This window comes from Amia ocellicauda, chromosome 11 (assembly GCF_036373705.1).
Source record: "Amia ocellicauda isolate fAmiCal2 chromosome 11, fAmiCal2.hap1, whole genome shotgun sequence".
Taxonomy (NCBI): domain Eukaryota; kingdom Metazoa; phylum Chordata; class Actinopteri; order Amiiformes; family Amiidae; genus Amia; species Amia ocellicauda.
In genome coordinates this window covers 24,530,979-24,548,282 of record NC_089860.1, presented here as the reverse complement: position 1 = coordinate 24,548,282, position 17,304 = coordinate 24,530,979, and the positions used below count along the sequence as shown (strand labels likewise).

At 43.4% G+C, this 17,304-nt stretch overlaps 1 protein-coding gene across 1 annotated transcript in view; it reads right to left on the bottom strand.

Moving 5' to 3' along the window:
• The window catches only part of ablim3 (actin binding LIM protein family, member 3), a 91,323-nt gene that overhangs the window by 58,041 nt on the left and 15,978 nt on the right, over window positions 1–17,304 (bottom strand). Inside the window, exon 2 of the mRNA XM_066717074.1 lies at window positions 13,656–13,796. Within this exon, the coding sequence (XP_066573171.1) occupies window positions 13,656–13,796 (141 nt within the window). The remainder of the gene's footprint in view (window positions 1–13,655; window positions 13,797–17,304) is intronic.

The following is a 17,304-nucleotide window of genomic DNA, read 5'->3' as shown; positions in this document are numbered from 1 at the left end:
AAGCACTGATGATGCCTGTGGACATGTAATTGATATATTGATTGACCAACAGGCCCTTTGGAGGGACAGAGGGAATATCTTTCCTGGCCAAGCAGAAGCATGAGGAGTGTAAACAGGAACCAGAAGAGTAATGGAGTACTGATGAGTTGCCATTTCCATTTCTAAGGTGACTCAGGGATGTATTGACACTGGGAAGGCACCTGACAGAGTGGCAAGTACTCCAAACATATTTCTTCGGTGCTCTGGGAACCTCACACTGCTCTGTATTTGCGCCTCACACTGCTCTGTGTTTGCGCCTCACGCTGCTCTGTGTTTGCGCCTCACACTGCTCTGTTTGATCCTCACACTGCTCTGTTTGATCCTCACACTGCTCTGTGTTTGCGCCTCACACTGCTCTGTGTTTGCGCCTCACACTGCTCTGTGTTTGCACCTCACACTGCTCTGTGTTTGCACCTCACACTGCTCTGTGTTTGAGCCTCACACTGCTCTGTGTTTGCACCTCACGCTGCTCTGTGTTTGAGCCTCACGCTGCTCTGTGTTTGCACCTCACACTGCGTTGTGTTTGCTTAACCCTGTGACCTTTAGAAGAACGTATCTAGAGCTGACATCTAGCGCGAGTAAACGAGCAGCTAAGCCACGGCCACGCATTAAACAAAAGCCCCTCTGGCACACTGACCCTTTGAACCCATTTTGTAACAGTATTTGCAGGCCTCTTTAATGCTCAGAGTTGGACCACATAATATGAACAGGAGGTTACAGAAAACAAGAAAATAAATACATAAATACAAGTATTACCAGCTGCTCTTATGCTGTCTATGCCATTTTTCTGAGGGCTCTACACATGTCTTTTCTTATATTTTTGAATCACTTTTTGCTTATAAACATCTACCATACAAATAAAGCATGCTTTCTTCATTGTCTGAGGCTCAGAGTTAAGGTTTTCGTTGAAGGAAAAAAAGCGTTCTCTAGCACTGGTGCCGGCCCATTACACTTAATTGTTTTATGCTGATTTTTGAATATAATAGGAACCAATTAAAATAAAGCATACATATGCACTCGTGATAACCCTTTCCCTTTCTCTCACTCCCTCACTGCGGCATCAGGATACTGTTCTGAAACTTTGTTACACACGCACACATATATACATATACATATACATATACATATACATATACATATACATATAGATAGATGCACAATAAACAAAATGGTACAAGGAATCCTATAGTACGATTGCTGACAATTTAAGGGGAATACTAACATGCTAACATGACCTAATGTTGCTTAAAGCACTGAGACAGTACAGAGATAATAAACAGTGCGACTGACTGGAATAGATAAAGTGATATGCTGGAAGGCGAGAGGGATACGGGGAGGAGGGAACATACATATTTGGAGTGCTGAAGGTAGAACTGTAATTAAAGCAGGAGAAGATGTTATGGAACATCACTCTTCCCGTGCTGGGACCCAGTCTCTGCCTGCGCGGGAGATCAGAAACAGAAGGTGATAATTGAACCGGCTGATCCACAGAGCTGTAGGGGAAACAGTATTTAAAATACACTTTGGGCTGGGAATCATCAATCCTGTGTCACTCCAGACCTGGCTTAAGTCACTTCTATACCAAAGCAAGAGACATTGCCTCTTCATCTTTTCTGTTTAGTCAGCAGTTGGAGCCATCATGCCCAGCTACAAAGCTTCCTCCATGACAAAGAAAAGGACACAGTGTCAGCGAGCAGACAGGCTACATGTGTCGCACCCGAGTGTAATCCTGGCGAGGTGCTGGAGAGTGACAGGCCAAGGAGATAACTCCCAGTCCTTACATTTCAATTCTACAAGTAGAGAGACATCATGGTGGGAATTACGAGAATGGGAAAGCCAGTTGTTGGGTCACAGGGTCGTGAGGTCAAAGACAGGCAATCTGAGTGTGGGGATTCGGTGTCAAATGCAGGAGAGTGACTGATCTGATGTGGGATTCGGATCACGCACAGCCGGGCCTTTCACACACACATCACAGGAAGAGACGCTGCACCAATCTGATGGCAAGGGCTGGAGTTCTTGCTGTTGTGTGGGCTGCTGAGGCGGGCCATAACCAAAGCGCAACATCCTTTCCCCAGGGACAGACAGTGTTGTCCATCCACATCACTCACCATTACTGTCCATCACCCTAAAAGTGATGATCATCTGTGCTGAACGCCCTTAAAGCCAAGCCATATTAAAGCAAACACGCACCTGAAAACACCTGAGTGTATTGACGTTGCTCTGAGCTCTGAACTTCTCTGTCCAGTTCCCTATCAGCTGGCCAGCTCAACTGTAGCTCTCAATGGTCTCTCTATGGAACTTGCAAAAGCACAGCATTCGCCCAGCATCTCGCCCTACACACCTGCATGGAACTGACACAGTCCAGTATGTCAGGAAAGCAGGAGACTGCTGGTTGCAAGGGCACCAACAGCAGACCCCCACCCCCACCTCTCTTTCTCTGATATTAGGTTCACAAAACACTCCTGCCTGCGAAAATGTATGGATTAGGTTAGCCACCCCCCACCCCACAGTGACATCTTAAAGAACCAAAATCTGACCCTTGCAACGGGAGGCAACTGGCATGCTATTCCCATGCTATTTTTGGCCACCTGTCCGGTCTGTTCAGGAATCTGACAGAGAGAGAGGGGACTTCGGAAGAATGGGTCCCCTCCTGGAAGATCAGAGCAGAGCAGAGATTTGCAGAGCTGCTGCTGCTGGAGGCTGAACGAGGAACTGGCGCTGCTGTCAGTCTCCACGTTTGTGAGAGTGAGAGTGAGGTTGAGTGTGTGTGAGTGTGTGTTTGTATTTACGCCATCCAAGCAGGGTAGGCGATCATGTTGGCAGTAAGAGTCTAAGTGAATTTGCTATTTTTGCTTTACAGATATTTCATAAAGAACGAGATACTCAGATTGGTCTTGTTTGAGTCTTTAAGGCTCAGATTAACACAAAAAATGTATTTGTAATAAAAGAGTGAGAGAATTAGTTCAAAGGGGCTGCTGAACCTAAAACTTTATGCAGCGTTTTTGCCATTTGTGTGCGGTGACATTTTCACTCTTATTATTGAAGTCTCTGGAGAGCCTTGCCGAACACAGTCAGTGCGGTGGGACGTTTTCCACACGCAATTAACTCAGGGTCTGCCTCAATGGCCGGGCTTTCATGAGCATCTCAATGAGCCCCTGTTCCCCCTCAGTTTGTCCTTTGGAAAGCACAGAACCGCTGATTCCAAAAACAAATGCAATCATGGAGGTCGGGAGTGCTAATGAAATGAACGAAGACAGGCGTGACAGTGGGTCTCCGTTAAAAGTTAAGAAGCCCTTCAGAGGAGCTGACGACGCAGCTCAGGTTTGCTAAACGCAAAGCACTAGGAGTTCTGCATATTAATTTCATACTTAAGGAAATTAATTAGATACTGACACATAAGAGCACTGCCAATTAAAACTAATTTTAAATGAATGCGCTGTATGTTCCCATAAGAAAAGAAAATCATGGACTCGGGGTAAGATCATTAATCTCCCTGATATGTTTGACTAAATCTGAAATTAATAATGAAGAAACGTGAAAAACCAGTGTGGCCATTTATGTATTGGTGGGAACTGAAAATGTGATCACAGCCCCAGTTACAGACATATCCCAATACCTCGAGAGGTTTTGGACAGCTTTGCATCTGCAGGATTTATTATCTGTTATCTAGAGTTAGTGTTTAAGAAGAATCATAATAATAAAGATCTTGCAAAGAGAGTACGACTCTGCACGACTCTGCATTTGTGATTATTTATAATTGTGATTGTGATTGTGATTGTGAATGAAGGTGAATGTTTGTGATTGTGATTGTGATTGTGATCCTCAGGAGTCTTGGGCACAGACGAGGACAAACCCACAGAGACATGCACCGCTTTGACTGCAGCAGACAGAGGGAGAGCACTGAACAGACAGCCAGCCGACACATGACAAATGCTGATATGTGCAAAACAACGACCAGCAAACACACTGCAACAATTTCTTTGGATTTCTTTGGTTTTGCCATGTATCATTTCTCCTGCCCTATCTCACTGGAATAGATGCAATCATGCAGAAACAGAATCCAGTCCTCCCCACAACAGGCTCGGCAATCACTGCCAGCTGAGAGCTCGTTAGCAGAGCCTTGCCTTTGAAAAGAAACGATTTCAGGAGGTGACGCAGTGTGAGAAATAACCCTGCCAGGGCTCCCTTCAGTCCCCTCCACGTTCCATTTATAGCACTGAGCACAGTACACATTTGCATTGATGACTCCACTGCATGTTAGTTTTATTGACGTGTTTGCACCATTTTTAATCGCTCATTATTATGCAATATATTGTCAGTACATCTGAGACATTGGTGTCCTACAGGAAACAAAGCTACTGCCACATCTCATATATTATAATCCATAACCATCCAACACTAAGCACCAATCTCAAACTGCCAACTGGATTCAATGGACTCCTAGGTTTTTATAAAGTAAGGCAATTTAACAGTGTCCAGGGAAAATAAATTAGGTAGATAAATTCTGTGAACATTTTTGTGAGCGGCATTTTCTGGATCCACTGCCCTGCATGTCCCTACAGGAGCAGGTTTCTCTGATCCCTGATGTCGGACACAGTGAGTAATAAATTAAAACAGGGTATATATTAGGTGGCAAAAAAGAGCAAGCTGTACATTTTTAGTAGCTGCAGATGGAAGAACATGAGAATTTCTAATAGGCTGCTCATCAATTAAAATCACAACCAAATTTCAGCTCCAGGGCAAATTCCACTCAGTAAAAGAACAAGCCAATGGGATACACCCAGTGTTAAACTACCCAGGAACCTGCTCTACACCAGGGGAAACTGATCACATTTAATGATACACACATCTGTATTACTAGTGGCATAACACACAATTTGCAGTGGGGAGACATAAACATGGTACTGTAGCTAGTCCCCTGAAAGAAAACAGCTTCAATGAGGAGGCAGCCGTGCAGCTTGGAGATAAACGCTGAGCCCACCTAGAAGGGGCTGTGATAGCTGCCTCAATTGGCCTTGAGCAGACTGAAGCATCGTCAGATCTGCATCGGCTTTGCGGGTCCAGGGGTTCTGTGGTTAGAAAACCCCTTGAACTGAGAGCAGTGTGATGGATGGACGCTTGGGGAGAGTACGATCCTCTTCTTCTCTGTGCTGCAGGAGAGCGCCGGGGGTTTCACACGCAGGCAAAAGATTGCTGCAGGCCGACTCGAGAGAGAGCGTCTTCAAAGATGGGAAGTCTGGGCTAGCGGATGCAGAATAATAACTTTTTCTCAGGACCGATCTGACTTGGTATAGGGTGAGCCACGCCGCAACATAGCCGCTAGTCTGAAAAAAGTGCAGCAAGTCAGCTTCACTTAACGGAAAAGCCATAAAATAATGCAATCATCTCTTCGGTCCATATCTCGATACTCATTCTGCACTTCTGAGCCAAAAGCAATAACCACATTAATGCACAGCTCGCTTTTAGTTCACACCACGGAATCTATTACTGCACAAACAAGGACTGGCTATAAATAGTGGGACATAGGGGGGCAAAAAAATTGAATCTTTGCATGGCCTATGTATAAGAATAACCGTGTTTGATGGTAACGCAACAGCTCAAGAACATGCTAGCCTGCTACACACCAGAAGAGGCCATTTGGTCCTTCTTTCTAGTTTAAACAAAACAAAAACAATTTACAGCCAATCAATCCCAGAATCCCATGCAGTGGACTTCTTGACAGAATTCCAGAGAACTGTGCAGTGTGTTCATAGATCGTGTCAATGTGGTTTCTCTCAGCCTTGCTGCTGCAGACAGAAGAGGGGTTTCCAGCCCTGATGGTGGCTTCGAGTAATGTTGCCTTGCTACAGACATTTCAGACAACAGCTTGGGTCACAGAGAAGAGAAGCAGTGAGGTGGGAGTGGGCTGTACGACTGCGCGCACGTGTGCCTCTCAGTGGGCACGCTCCATCCTCTACTGCTGCCTCTCAAGTGCCAACTGTAAATCTTTAATATTCCTCAGTGAGCCTGTACCATTTCAACACACTGGGCCATCATTGGGGAACCAGAAATCAATTAAGTCATTCCTCGTCCATGGATTCGTTTTAATAAGTCATGAAGGATCCAGGCACACTTGGCCTGTATCGCCCGCTCAGCTGAAAGGATGAAATTGGAGCGGCTTGAGTACAGGGATGGATGTGCGCATCTAGTTAAATTCACCTGCTCATACTTACAGAGAGGAACCACATCAGCAGTTTAAGTGTGACTGATGCATTCAGTGTAATGCACGCCACTGCTAGCGCTGCAATCAATAAAAGCAATTTATTTCCCGGTTGTTTAAGGAAGAGCACGCCACCCCCCCATACAAGAAACAGAGGGCGCAACAAGCAGGTGCCTTGAAACGCAGAGGCAGGCTTCAGCGTTCCAGCGATAGAGAGATTTTGCAGGTTTTTCGCTATAGAAGGGGAATAATTAATTGCAGGTATTGTGTTGTTGCTTAACCAGCCGTACGCAGTCAGGGGGAATTGGAATGTGATATTTTTCAGAATCCCATTTATTTGGTCTGAAAATAAATCGATAATCACTCTGATTACTTCGGAGCAGGTTAGATCAAAGTTCAGGGGACAGGAATACACAGGAAGGTCAATCTGACTGCAAAAACAACAGGCAAAAAAAATGAAAGAAAACAAACCCTGTTAAATATATGATTAAACACACGCACGGTAAAATTGCTGCGGTAGTTTTTAAAGTCCTGAAGGAAAGCTTTTCATCTGAGGACCCTGCTCTGCTCTAGGTATCTAAAACCACCACAAGTATCAGTGTGGATTCAACTCAAGTTACATTAAATACTAAACTTGACGTCTCTTCTGAGGATAATTTTCCTCAAGTGGGAAGGAGGGAACGAGATGCAAGGCAAGGGAAAGACTCTATTTGCAGAGTCATAAAATCAGAAGGATGTTTTATATCAACGTTGCAAACCTGACTCCAATATGGCCTACACTGCCCTTTCTCATTTTTTTTCATGATAATTTATTTATTGATCTCTGTTTTTATTTTTACTGGTGAATATGGGAGTAAAACAGCACTTCTGCTAAATCACCCAGGGACACTTTCACAATCAGAGTGCTTTAAATGCTGATAAGATAACTCTTAAGTAAGATCAATGGGATGTTTTTCAACTTGCTTATTTTTGCATTAAATCTTTAACGGATTAGGGCAAGAAGGGTGGGAAATGGTAATTACTCAAATAATGACTTTGTTCAGACTTAGGCCTGGACTGGCTCGAAAAAACAACCACCCACAGGCAAATATAAAGTTTTGAACATTACGCTGGATGGAGGCTCTCTCATTGTGTTGGAAGAATGCCTTAAAATTCACTATTTGCACCAAGGGTCGGGGTGGGGGGGTCGTCAGTTTTGATCTGGTCCAGGCCACAGTAATTTACACTTCTGCCAGGTTTCCTCATTGTACAGGAATAAGGCCATCCAGACAAAAATGTTTGTAGAATCATTAACATTGGCAAGAAAAACGTACTCAGTACAATATTTCTTTACTTCTTTATTTTATTTCTTTATTTTTATATCTTTCTAGAGATTGTAGTCTGGCCTTCAGATTTTCTGGGAGTGTTCCAAGGAAGTTTCCAAGTCAGTATTAATGATTAAACTGTTCCCCTGAAAACACAAAAAGAATCACTCATAACAAGAGTCTCATTGTGTTCTGAGATGTTCTGGAAGTGTGTAAAAATGCTAGAAGCTGGGGAACATTGCATTCCTGGGCAAAATTAAACAAATTTGATTTATTACAAAATTGTGCAATGAGTTACAGGCAAACCCACACACAACTGTGGGAATAGGGAATGCTACACTGTCCTTATCTTCTACAGCAGATGGAAAAGAACTGTACCCATAATGCTCTGCAATAATGATCAGGGTGTGATCATTTTTATATGGGCTGCAGAACAGTTTCTAATTACCCAAAGACATTGTTTCAGTACTGCTTTAGCTGAATAAGTACTTTGACTGTGTATTGCTTGTATATTAACAGTGGTTTAATTAAACAAATAAGGAGGCACAGAACTGTGGAAAAGTGCTGAGATTTGCACCACATTCTCATGCCCTGGAGTTATTACTTGAATAAACTTTATAACCACAAAGCCACTAGCTACAATCTTCAGAGCTGGAGAGGGTTTCTCAAAATATCAGTGCAGGTCTCCACACCCTGGCATTTCATCACAATCTGCAAGATGCCACACAAACAAGAACGCCAAATTGATTCCCCAAATAAATTAATTCTCCAAAACTAAAGCTAAAGCTGCCTTAACTATTGAATTGAGTAATGATTATTATTAGGGCCTGTGCTTTTTCTAATCTATATTAATGATCTGGAGTCTGGGATAGTTAGCAAACTTGACAAATTTGCAGATGATACTAAAATAGGCGGCTCAGCAGATACAATCTTGGAAGCACAGGTTATTAAAACGGATAATATTCAGTTGTGGGCCGACACCTGGCAGATGAAATTCAATGTGGACAAGTGCAAGGTATTACATGCAGGTAACAAAAATGTCCACTATAATTACACTATAGGAGGAATAGAACTGGAAGAAATAATGCATGAGAATGAGGGGAAGCAATAAAAAAGGCATACAAAATTCTAGGGTATACTTTCAAGGGCAGTGATGTTCAGACTGTACAATGCACTAGTTAGAGCTCATCTGGATACTGTGGACAGTTCTGGGCTCCACACTTCAAGAAAGATATCGCTGCTCTAGAGGCAGTTCAGAGGAGAGCAACCAGACTTATTCCAGGTCTGAAAGGAAAGTCCTACGGAGAGACTGAGGACCTGAAACTTTTCACCCTGGAACAGAGGAGACTACGTGGGGACTTGATTCAAGTCTTCAAAACCATGAAAGGCATCGACCACATCAAACCAGAGGAGCTTTTCCAGATCAGCAGGGACACACGCACCCGGGGACACTAATGGAAATTGGGCTTCAAGGCATTCAAAATGGAAAACAGGAGACACTTCTTCACACAGAGAATCGTCACAATGTAGACAAACTCCCCAGCGATGTGGTTGAAGCTGAAAATTTGGGAACATTTAAAAATAGACTGGATAGGATCCTTATATCATTTAGTTATTAATGGACACCAAACGAGCACGATGGGTCGAATGGCCTCCTCTCGTTTGTAAACTTTCGTATGTTCTTAAATATGCAAACACCCTGGTTTCCTTTACTTCTTGTTTCACTACATTAAAATGCAGACCATGGCAGCTACTCTCCAGCACCCGTTTGCACAGCACGCTTGTTTCAAAATGAGCAGTTGGGTTGCCAGCTGTGCGGCAGGTACAAGTGAAGCGGTCTGCTGTTCCCAAGACAACACCCTCGCAGAGGTATTTTTCAGATCCACAGTCCTCTGGAATCGGATAAGGAAGCACTGTTATTAATGTCTGTATTGTGTGCAGAGAACACTAAAGGGGCATCCCAACAGCAGCAACGTTTCTACTGCCCTTTGCAGTGGTACACCGACTTCAGACTAAGAGATGCTTTCCAGTTTGTGTATCCACTTACTGTGGACCACTTTGTCTCTTTTCCCAATTGAATTTGCAGCATGTTACCGTTTACAGGCTTTCAAGCTGTCAGCGTGGGATCTCCTGGCCTTGCCATGCTCATCTTGCAGTCATGTGGTCCTCCTGTCAATGGGTTTTTTGTTTTATGATGAGGAATAGATTTTCTGCATGGATTGTTTGGGCCCCAGCCAGCACAACTCTTTACAGTTTTATTGTGCGAAGTCATTTCTAAGATTGAGGCATCTTTCTTTTCTTTCCCACTCCCCCTTCCCCCTCTTTTACTTCAAAGTTAGATACAAAATTAAAAACAACAAAGCAACAAAAGCTTTGCAACGTAGGCAAACCGATCTTGCTGGAAACTGGCGGCTCTGACTGGTTAGGTTAACAATAAAGCTTTTAAAACCGGCCTGGGAGGCAGTATCCCACAACAGTGGCCTGGACTGCAGCGTCTGCAGGAATGTTTGCGTACTTCACAACAGGTCCCATTGTGTGCGCTCGGCATCTACTGAACAACAACACAGCCAACTGGTGCTGGCGTGAGCTAGAACAGGACCAGGGGACCTCGCGATTGTGTTCTGTGGCACAGCGTTAACTCCATGTAGATTTGGAACGAATCAGCCTCCTGTGACAATGAACTGGTGATTGACAGATCTAGAACAAGAATCATCCCCTTTCCAGAACATTTCATACTAGAACAATGACTAAGCAACTGCATTTGACAAATCTCCTGTTTGTTGTGAGACTCCCTGGTGCTGTTGTTTGTAGTGTTCTTTTTTTTTTTTTTGCTTAGTTCATATAAACCATCTTTTCAGGAAATAATATGTGAAAAAAATAATCCTGACTTTGCAAAACTGCAGATGTGGGAGAAAAACATAAAAAAGCAATTCTCTACATGTTTCTACTGTAATTTTAGAAGGTGCAAAGGCCACGCAGCACTGTCTGCATAAACAATGCACTATGACAGCCAAATTAATTTTGCAGAGAGCACCTACACACAGAATGCATCACCACAGAGCGACAAAGCTGCGTATTGTCCACCTTAATTTACTTCTCGCATGCGTCCCGTATCTTCTGACAACAATGGGTAATGTTGTCAGGGAGACAAAATGTGCACATTTATGTAACACAATATTCACGAGGTTTGCAAATGCATACATACATTAAGTTGTCCAAAACTGTATTGTATTCCTAGGCTATTAATAAATCGGTTCCACAGAACACCACGTACAGAATTGACTAGCTTTCACAGGCCACTGCTGGTGCTGATATTTCCATATGGGTGAAACAAATGGACAGGGTGTTTGCTGGCTGATCGTGCTCTTTGCTCACTGCCTTTGTGGTGAACCTCACAGCCGACGATATTCTAGTCTGTTTTCTTCTCGGCTCTCTTCCGGTTCCTGGACCCATTTGATCCAAAAGGGAGTCAGAGGGGGCTATTATATTACACGGGATAAGAAAAATAATAAATTAAGTGAATAAAAAAGAAAATCGATCTGGAAGAATGAAAAAAAAAAAACACTGACAGTTGCTGCTGTTTTTTGTTGTTATTGCTGCTTCTTTCCAGCAGGGCTCCCTTGTTCTTCCTGCCTGTAAGCCAAACCACCAAATCAGCATCGTTTTGCTTACGAGGCAGAGTATCGCTTTCAGCTGTAGAAATGCCCTCATACGCTTTCTGACTGAAGTCTTCTGCTCGTCTGATTTCGAAGACAGTATACAGAATCTGCTGCCGCCTGAGGGCTGATAGTAAGCAGAGCTGGTTTCTCTCCGCACTCCCATTACTCCAGACAACAGGGAATCGTGCCTAATGATGCAGGCCTAAAAATAGTCACGCAGCCAAGCGACACCAAGCGACCCTGAAATAAAACGATTAAGTGCCTGAAGTCAAGTAATAGGATCACGGGGCACCAGTTAATGTTCAAGGGGCACTTGCTTCCTTTCTTGCCCCATGGGAGCAGCAGGAGAAGGTGGTGCGGACTGTGGGAATGAGACACAGCTGACAGTGGTGAAGGATGGGGGCTGAGGTCTGAGAGGAGGACGATGGGAAGGGCAGTGACAGGTGTGGATGACAACCAAATGACTGTGGAACTAGGGGGAGGGATGAAGATGGTGTTTTTTGTGTGTGATAGATTTAACTTGGGGGAGGAGGGGATCTGCCACATGTATGACACACCAGGGAAATGGAGAGCAAGAGGGTGAGGGGAATGAGACAGAAAAAAAAGACAGACCAGGTCAAAGGTTGAATGCACCATTCTTTACATTCTTCGCAGAGGAATCCTAAGGTTTACTCTCAAATCCAGCACGAGTGATGTCAAAACAGCCGGGTGGGGACTACCTCCACCCACCACCCGCCTCTCTCCTTCTGTCTTCTTGCCCATGCAGGAAAGGGTTCCCATTGGCTGTCCTCCTGGATGACTGCTGCCTGGAAAGTATTTGCTGAGAATAACCACTACCCAGGGACGTGGATGCCTCAGTGCATGGTTTCCACAGCAACCGTCGCATGCAACACACAGAGCACGTGAGGAGCGGTGCTACTATTCCCAGGCAGAGCAGTAGAGCCGAGAGCCCTGTCCACGGCACAGCACACTGACTTGGCTACCTGTACGAGGCGTTGCAGCAGCAGCAGTGCAGCAGGGACTGCAGCAGTCGCCACCATTTTAATTTTTTAATTTTTTTATCACTAAATGTATTTCTGTAAACCGGTTACAAACACCTCAGAGTATGACAAAAGCAAAGCAGTGTAGTTGATTTCTTTACTGGCAATGCAATAAATACCCTCAAGAGGAATGAAAAAGAGTGAAAGAGAAAGAGAGACATTGCTGTGTTGACCCTAAGGGAATGGTCGATGTCATCATCAAGGGCAAAAATGATGCAGGGAGCTTGTTTTGGAGAACAGACAGGATAGAAGGTCTAACTGAAGACCTGAGCCAGTCCAAAATCAGACTCGTATATTTTTTTTCCATCCCATCTCTGCCGGGTTTTAGGATTCAACAGTTGCTACAGTTGCATCGATACTGCAGAGATGTGTCAGTTTCTAAAACCATACATGCCTAGACTTGTTCTCCAGAAGCAGATGTCACTCTATTTTGCCCTACACTAGGGTTCGGTTTTCCTGGATTTAGTGTGTTCCCCACTGGGACGGGACTGAGAGCTTGACTTCCAACAGCCTGGCGAACGCTCTTCAGCTGCAGGACACAGCCACTCAAACACAGTCATGGCAACACAGTACCTATACATGTGCACAATATGTAGCAATACAGTCACACACACACACACACACACACACACACACTCTGCTTACATTCTGCAAACAAACCAGAAACTGTAACGAATGTCAAAGAAATACAAAGCGTATGCAAAAAACTAGCAAACTATCAAAGCAAAAAATAGATACACTCAGCTTGGAATTTGCTGGAACTTTCTTTCCATTGTATTACTCTTAGTCAAGTCCAGTTAAACACATCTCTAATTAAGCTCTCTTCTTCCTCATGGTTGTGTTTGACTCCTGGCTCAATCCTGCTTTCTGGTTCTGGGTAAGCCGATAATGTTGGCTTCAGAAAGGGCATCACAGTCGAACACTTTTAGGATCACGTTAAATCCCACTATTAATTAAGTGCCATTAGTGCAGAAGGAATACAAGGGCGCAGGGATCTATTAAGAGGCATTTGATACCTAAACAAAAGGGACAGAGACCGTACCTTGGAAAGAGACAACAAGAGCTGAGAAAACAAGCCCAGTACAAGGGGAAGCCACTGCGATTACCTGATGAACACATCTCCTTGCCCTTGTCCTGTGCCGTCAAAACGGCTTCATCTATATGTACGATTATCCCAGAGGGAAACGACAAATTACTCTCAGGGGGACCACAGGCTGGGCGAGATCATTTTCCACTGCAGGCAGCACTGCAATTTGTGGAACCATTTTGTTTTTAAAGACTTACTAGCGAGGCAAAGAGGTTTTCAGACATGTGCATATTAAACTCTGCTTCTGAGCTGCATGTGCCGCACAAGCCCTTCACACTCACTTTAACCAGGTGAGCTGCTCTAGACCAAAGGAGCCGGAGTTCCTACCTTGGCAGGTGAAGCACTTGACGTGAAAGTGGATGTTCTGCACTCTCACCACCTCCCCCTTGCAGACGGCTCGGCAGCGGAAGCAGTGGATGGCCGAGGAGCTGCGCCCCCCGCTGTACGCGTTGTGTTGATAGGGAACTGCTGGAGACCACAAGCCACCACACATACAGACACATACAAACAAACAAACAAACAAACACACAAAACACACAAGACTTGGTTAGTTCAGTGCTGGGTGTTTGTTTTTGTTTATTTCATTCTAATAACTTAATCCAAATGTAAAAAAAATGGGACAGGAATGATCATGTCTGAATTGTGATAACAAGTAAAGAACAATAAATTAATCAAAAGAGCACATTAGGAGAACTAAGGCAAAAGATAAGCCGGGAACAAAAAACACAATATGGGAATTGACAGATGTGCTTTGATTTGTTTTGTTTATAACTGTATATAAAAGTGCAGTGACATTTCTCCAGCTTTCCCCTGTTATTTCCCTGGCTGTGCCCACACAGGTTATTTTCTTTACACGTGGTTTGCCACAAAGCTTACTGCAGTTCTGTCTGAGTTACCACGACCTCGCTGTAGTTTACTGCACTTTGCAATGCTTTAACTGTGGTATATACTCAGTAACTATTAAATGGGGTATCCATGTATTTCCAGTGTCCATAGCGTGTAGCCATTTGCTGTAAATTAATCTAAAAAAAATGTTTTGTTTGGTTTGGAATCTAAGATAGCATTACCTTAATGGGCTGAGTAAACAGAAACGAGAGAATGGATTTAAAAAACACTATAGAGATGTCTTATCTCTGCCTGTTTTAAAGCTATCTCTGAGAACTGAGGGTACCATCACGCCTCGCTGCACCAAGATTGAGATTGTCTGAAGCGCGGCACATCCTCTTTCTCCAAACATGTGCTCTCATTCACAGGCACTCATGCACTCCTTTTAGTAAGAAACTTTAGTTCTGTTTATTTGTTTTGCAGATGGCTTCATCTTTCTCCCAAAGCGAATGTCTTTCCGTAACATAATTATAAACACCAGATGAAAACTGTGAAAAGGTACATGGAACAACAAACAAAGGACACTGCTATGGAATTATACACTGGAGCATTCACACAGTACAGGGTGTGGCTGCAGTGAGGTTTGGTATTGCAATAATCTGCATGCATGTCAAAATAAGAACACTTGTGTTATCCTGGTCTAATATGCATTAATCAAAATTAATAAATTAAAACCTAATTTCACCTGGCCACGTGTTTAAAACAGTTTCACAAATACGCCAATGCATAAATGCAGTTGATTAAATATTGATGTAGCCAGGAGCAGTGTCAGAAATGCATCTTAAGATACCTAAATGAAATGGACACAGCCTTATTTTCCTTAACATTTCTGAAAGGCAGTGACCTCAGGAGACGTGACCTGGAGTAAGATTACAAAGAAACCACACAATTATAGGTTCCTACAGCTGCGGCTCTCATAAGAGACAGAACAACAGCACAACCTCACGCAGTCAGTTCTCTGTTCAAAGTGGGAACCTGCACAATCAATGTGTAGCTCAGCAACGGCAGACTGACAGGCAACACTGTGTCTGTCAGGATGCTGCTCTGAAGAAGGACCCAGCGTTTAACACTGACACGCCTCCTGTGTGGGAATTCATGTTTACTATCCTAAAGCTGCAGGCTACTCTACATGCTTTTACCATCTGCTCATCTGGTGCCACAAATACAATACAAACATAAGTAAATATAAAACAAAACAGAAACAAAACAAACAGAAAAACACCAGAAAGGAAGGGGGGGTGGGGAGTATTGGAAATATTTGCTCCTGGATTTAGGCACAACGCAGAGATAGCAATTACGGTATGCTGCATCTGTACCTGGTTTCTAAACTTCACAGGAAGGAAAAAGGAAAAAGCCCCAGGTGCAGATATATCCAAGATATTAAGTCTGCCTGACAAGAGAATATTAATAATGAATGATTTTGCCCCATTCATTCCACCGGGGTTATTGTGAGGCGTCCAATCCCATGGGAGGGAGATATGAGAATGTGACAAAACAAGATTATATGTGTGTGTGGTTATGTGGCGACAGAGGGAGCTAGAAGTTTAAGTCAATAAGGAAGAGAGTAAAATTGGAATAGCAAAACCAGACAATTTCCATGTGGAACCCAATATGAAACATATCAAAGGAGACCATATACAATTCGGGATTTAGAGCATTTCTATGCAACAACCTTTTAATATTTAATTAGCGAGGGAGTACAAAATGTTACGCATGCCCCTGCTGCAATAAGGACATTCCCAATTCACCGTGCGGAGACTGGCTGCGTTTTCCAGGGGCCGGGGAAGACACTCCCTCTACACTACTTTCACTAACAGCACCGCATCTTCGTCAGGGAAATGTAGCAAGAGACTGAACTTCACAAAGGAGCTGAGCAATTACACTTGTGATTCAGAGCAGGTGTCTTCTTCACAGGGTAACGGCAGCTCCGGGTACTTATCTAACTGTGACTGTATGTATAAGTGGCTCCACATTTCAGACATTTTACTGCTAAAAAGCCTTTGAAATTTCCATCTCACTGCAGACTCCTGGGAGCAATCGCTTCTTCCAGCTCTGATATTTGGCTACTCCTCTATTGTACAGAAAACAATGCAGGAGGTTTGACTTCCACCACGAGACAATTACACTGCTGTATCAATTTCTAGTCGCGTGCACATTCACCCTCTCTGTTGAACAACGAGGTGTCAAAAGCTTGAGTGACAGATGATGATGAATGAACCAACAGCGCCTGTAAAGACTCATAATGAAAGCAATAAAACCTTACAATCCGGCAGGATGCTGCGTCAAACAGCGCTGGCACATGAATGAGATTAATCAGCATTTCTACAGCATGTATTTGGGTTTTGTTGTTGTTGTTGAAGAGAAAATCATTTAAGTCACAATCCATTTGATGAAGAAGAAAGAAAGAAAAAGAAAGAACAAAACTTGATTACACAGAACGCAACACTGCCGCAACCCCGAAGGAGCAAATGTGTTCAAAGCTTGTCAGAGAAATAAAAGAACTACCCTCAAACAAACAAAGACACTGAAACAGACCCTAATTAAAGAGAGATGTGCACTGGATATTTATAAACATCATCTACAAGGGAAATGCATTCAATTTAGTAATCATATCCCAGACCCCTGATAGCTGCAGGGGTAGCTGTGGATTTTACATACTGTTTTTAATCCATCACATTGTTACAAATTACCAAATTTCCCCAGATACCTCAGCCACTTTGTCTTTGTGAACCCTTTTCTGCACTTAATTTGCAAGGTGTCAGCTACAATTTCTGTCTCTGAAAAGCTACAGATGGAAGCAGGGAGCATGAAAAATCAAGATGAATTTGTACAGGACAGTGCAGGGCTCAGTTAGTTACTCACAGCTAAACAAACATATAAACACTATTTAGTTTATTCCTTTTTAATTTTTATAAAAATGTTTATCATGCCTACAGACCTGTCCCATACACCCTCTGTCTCCCAGGGCTGTAGGGTAACACTCCTCCTTAATGGTTTAATTTAAAGTTGTGTCTAGAACCAGTTTGAAACAGGACATCAACGTTTGTATTTGAGGATTAATGTATTGAGCTACCCAAGACCGCAGAACAGG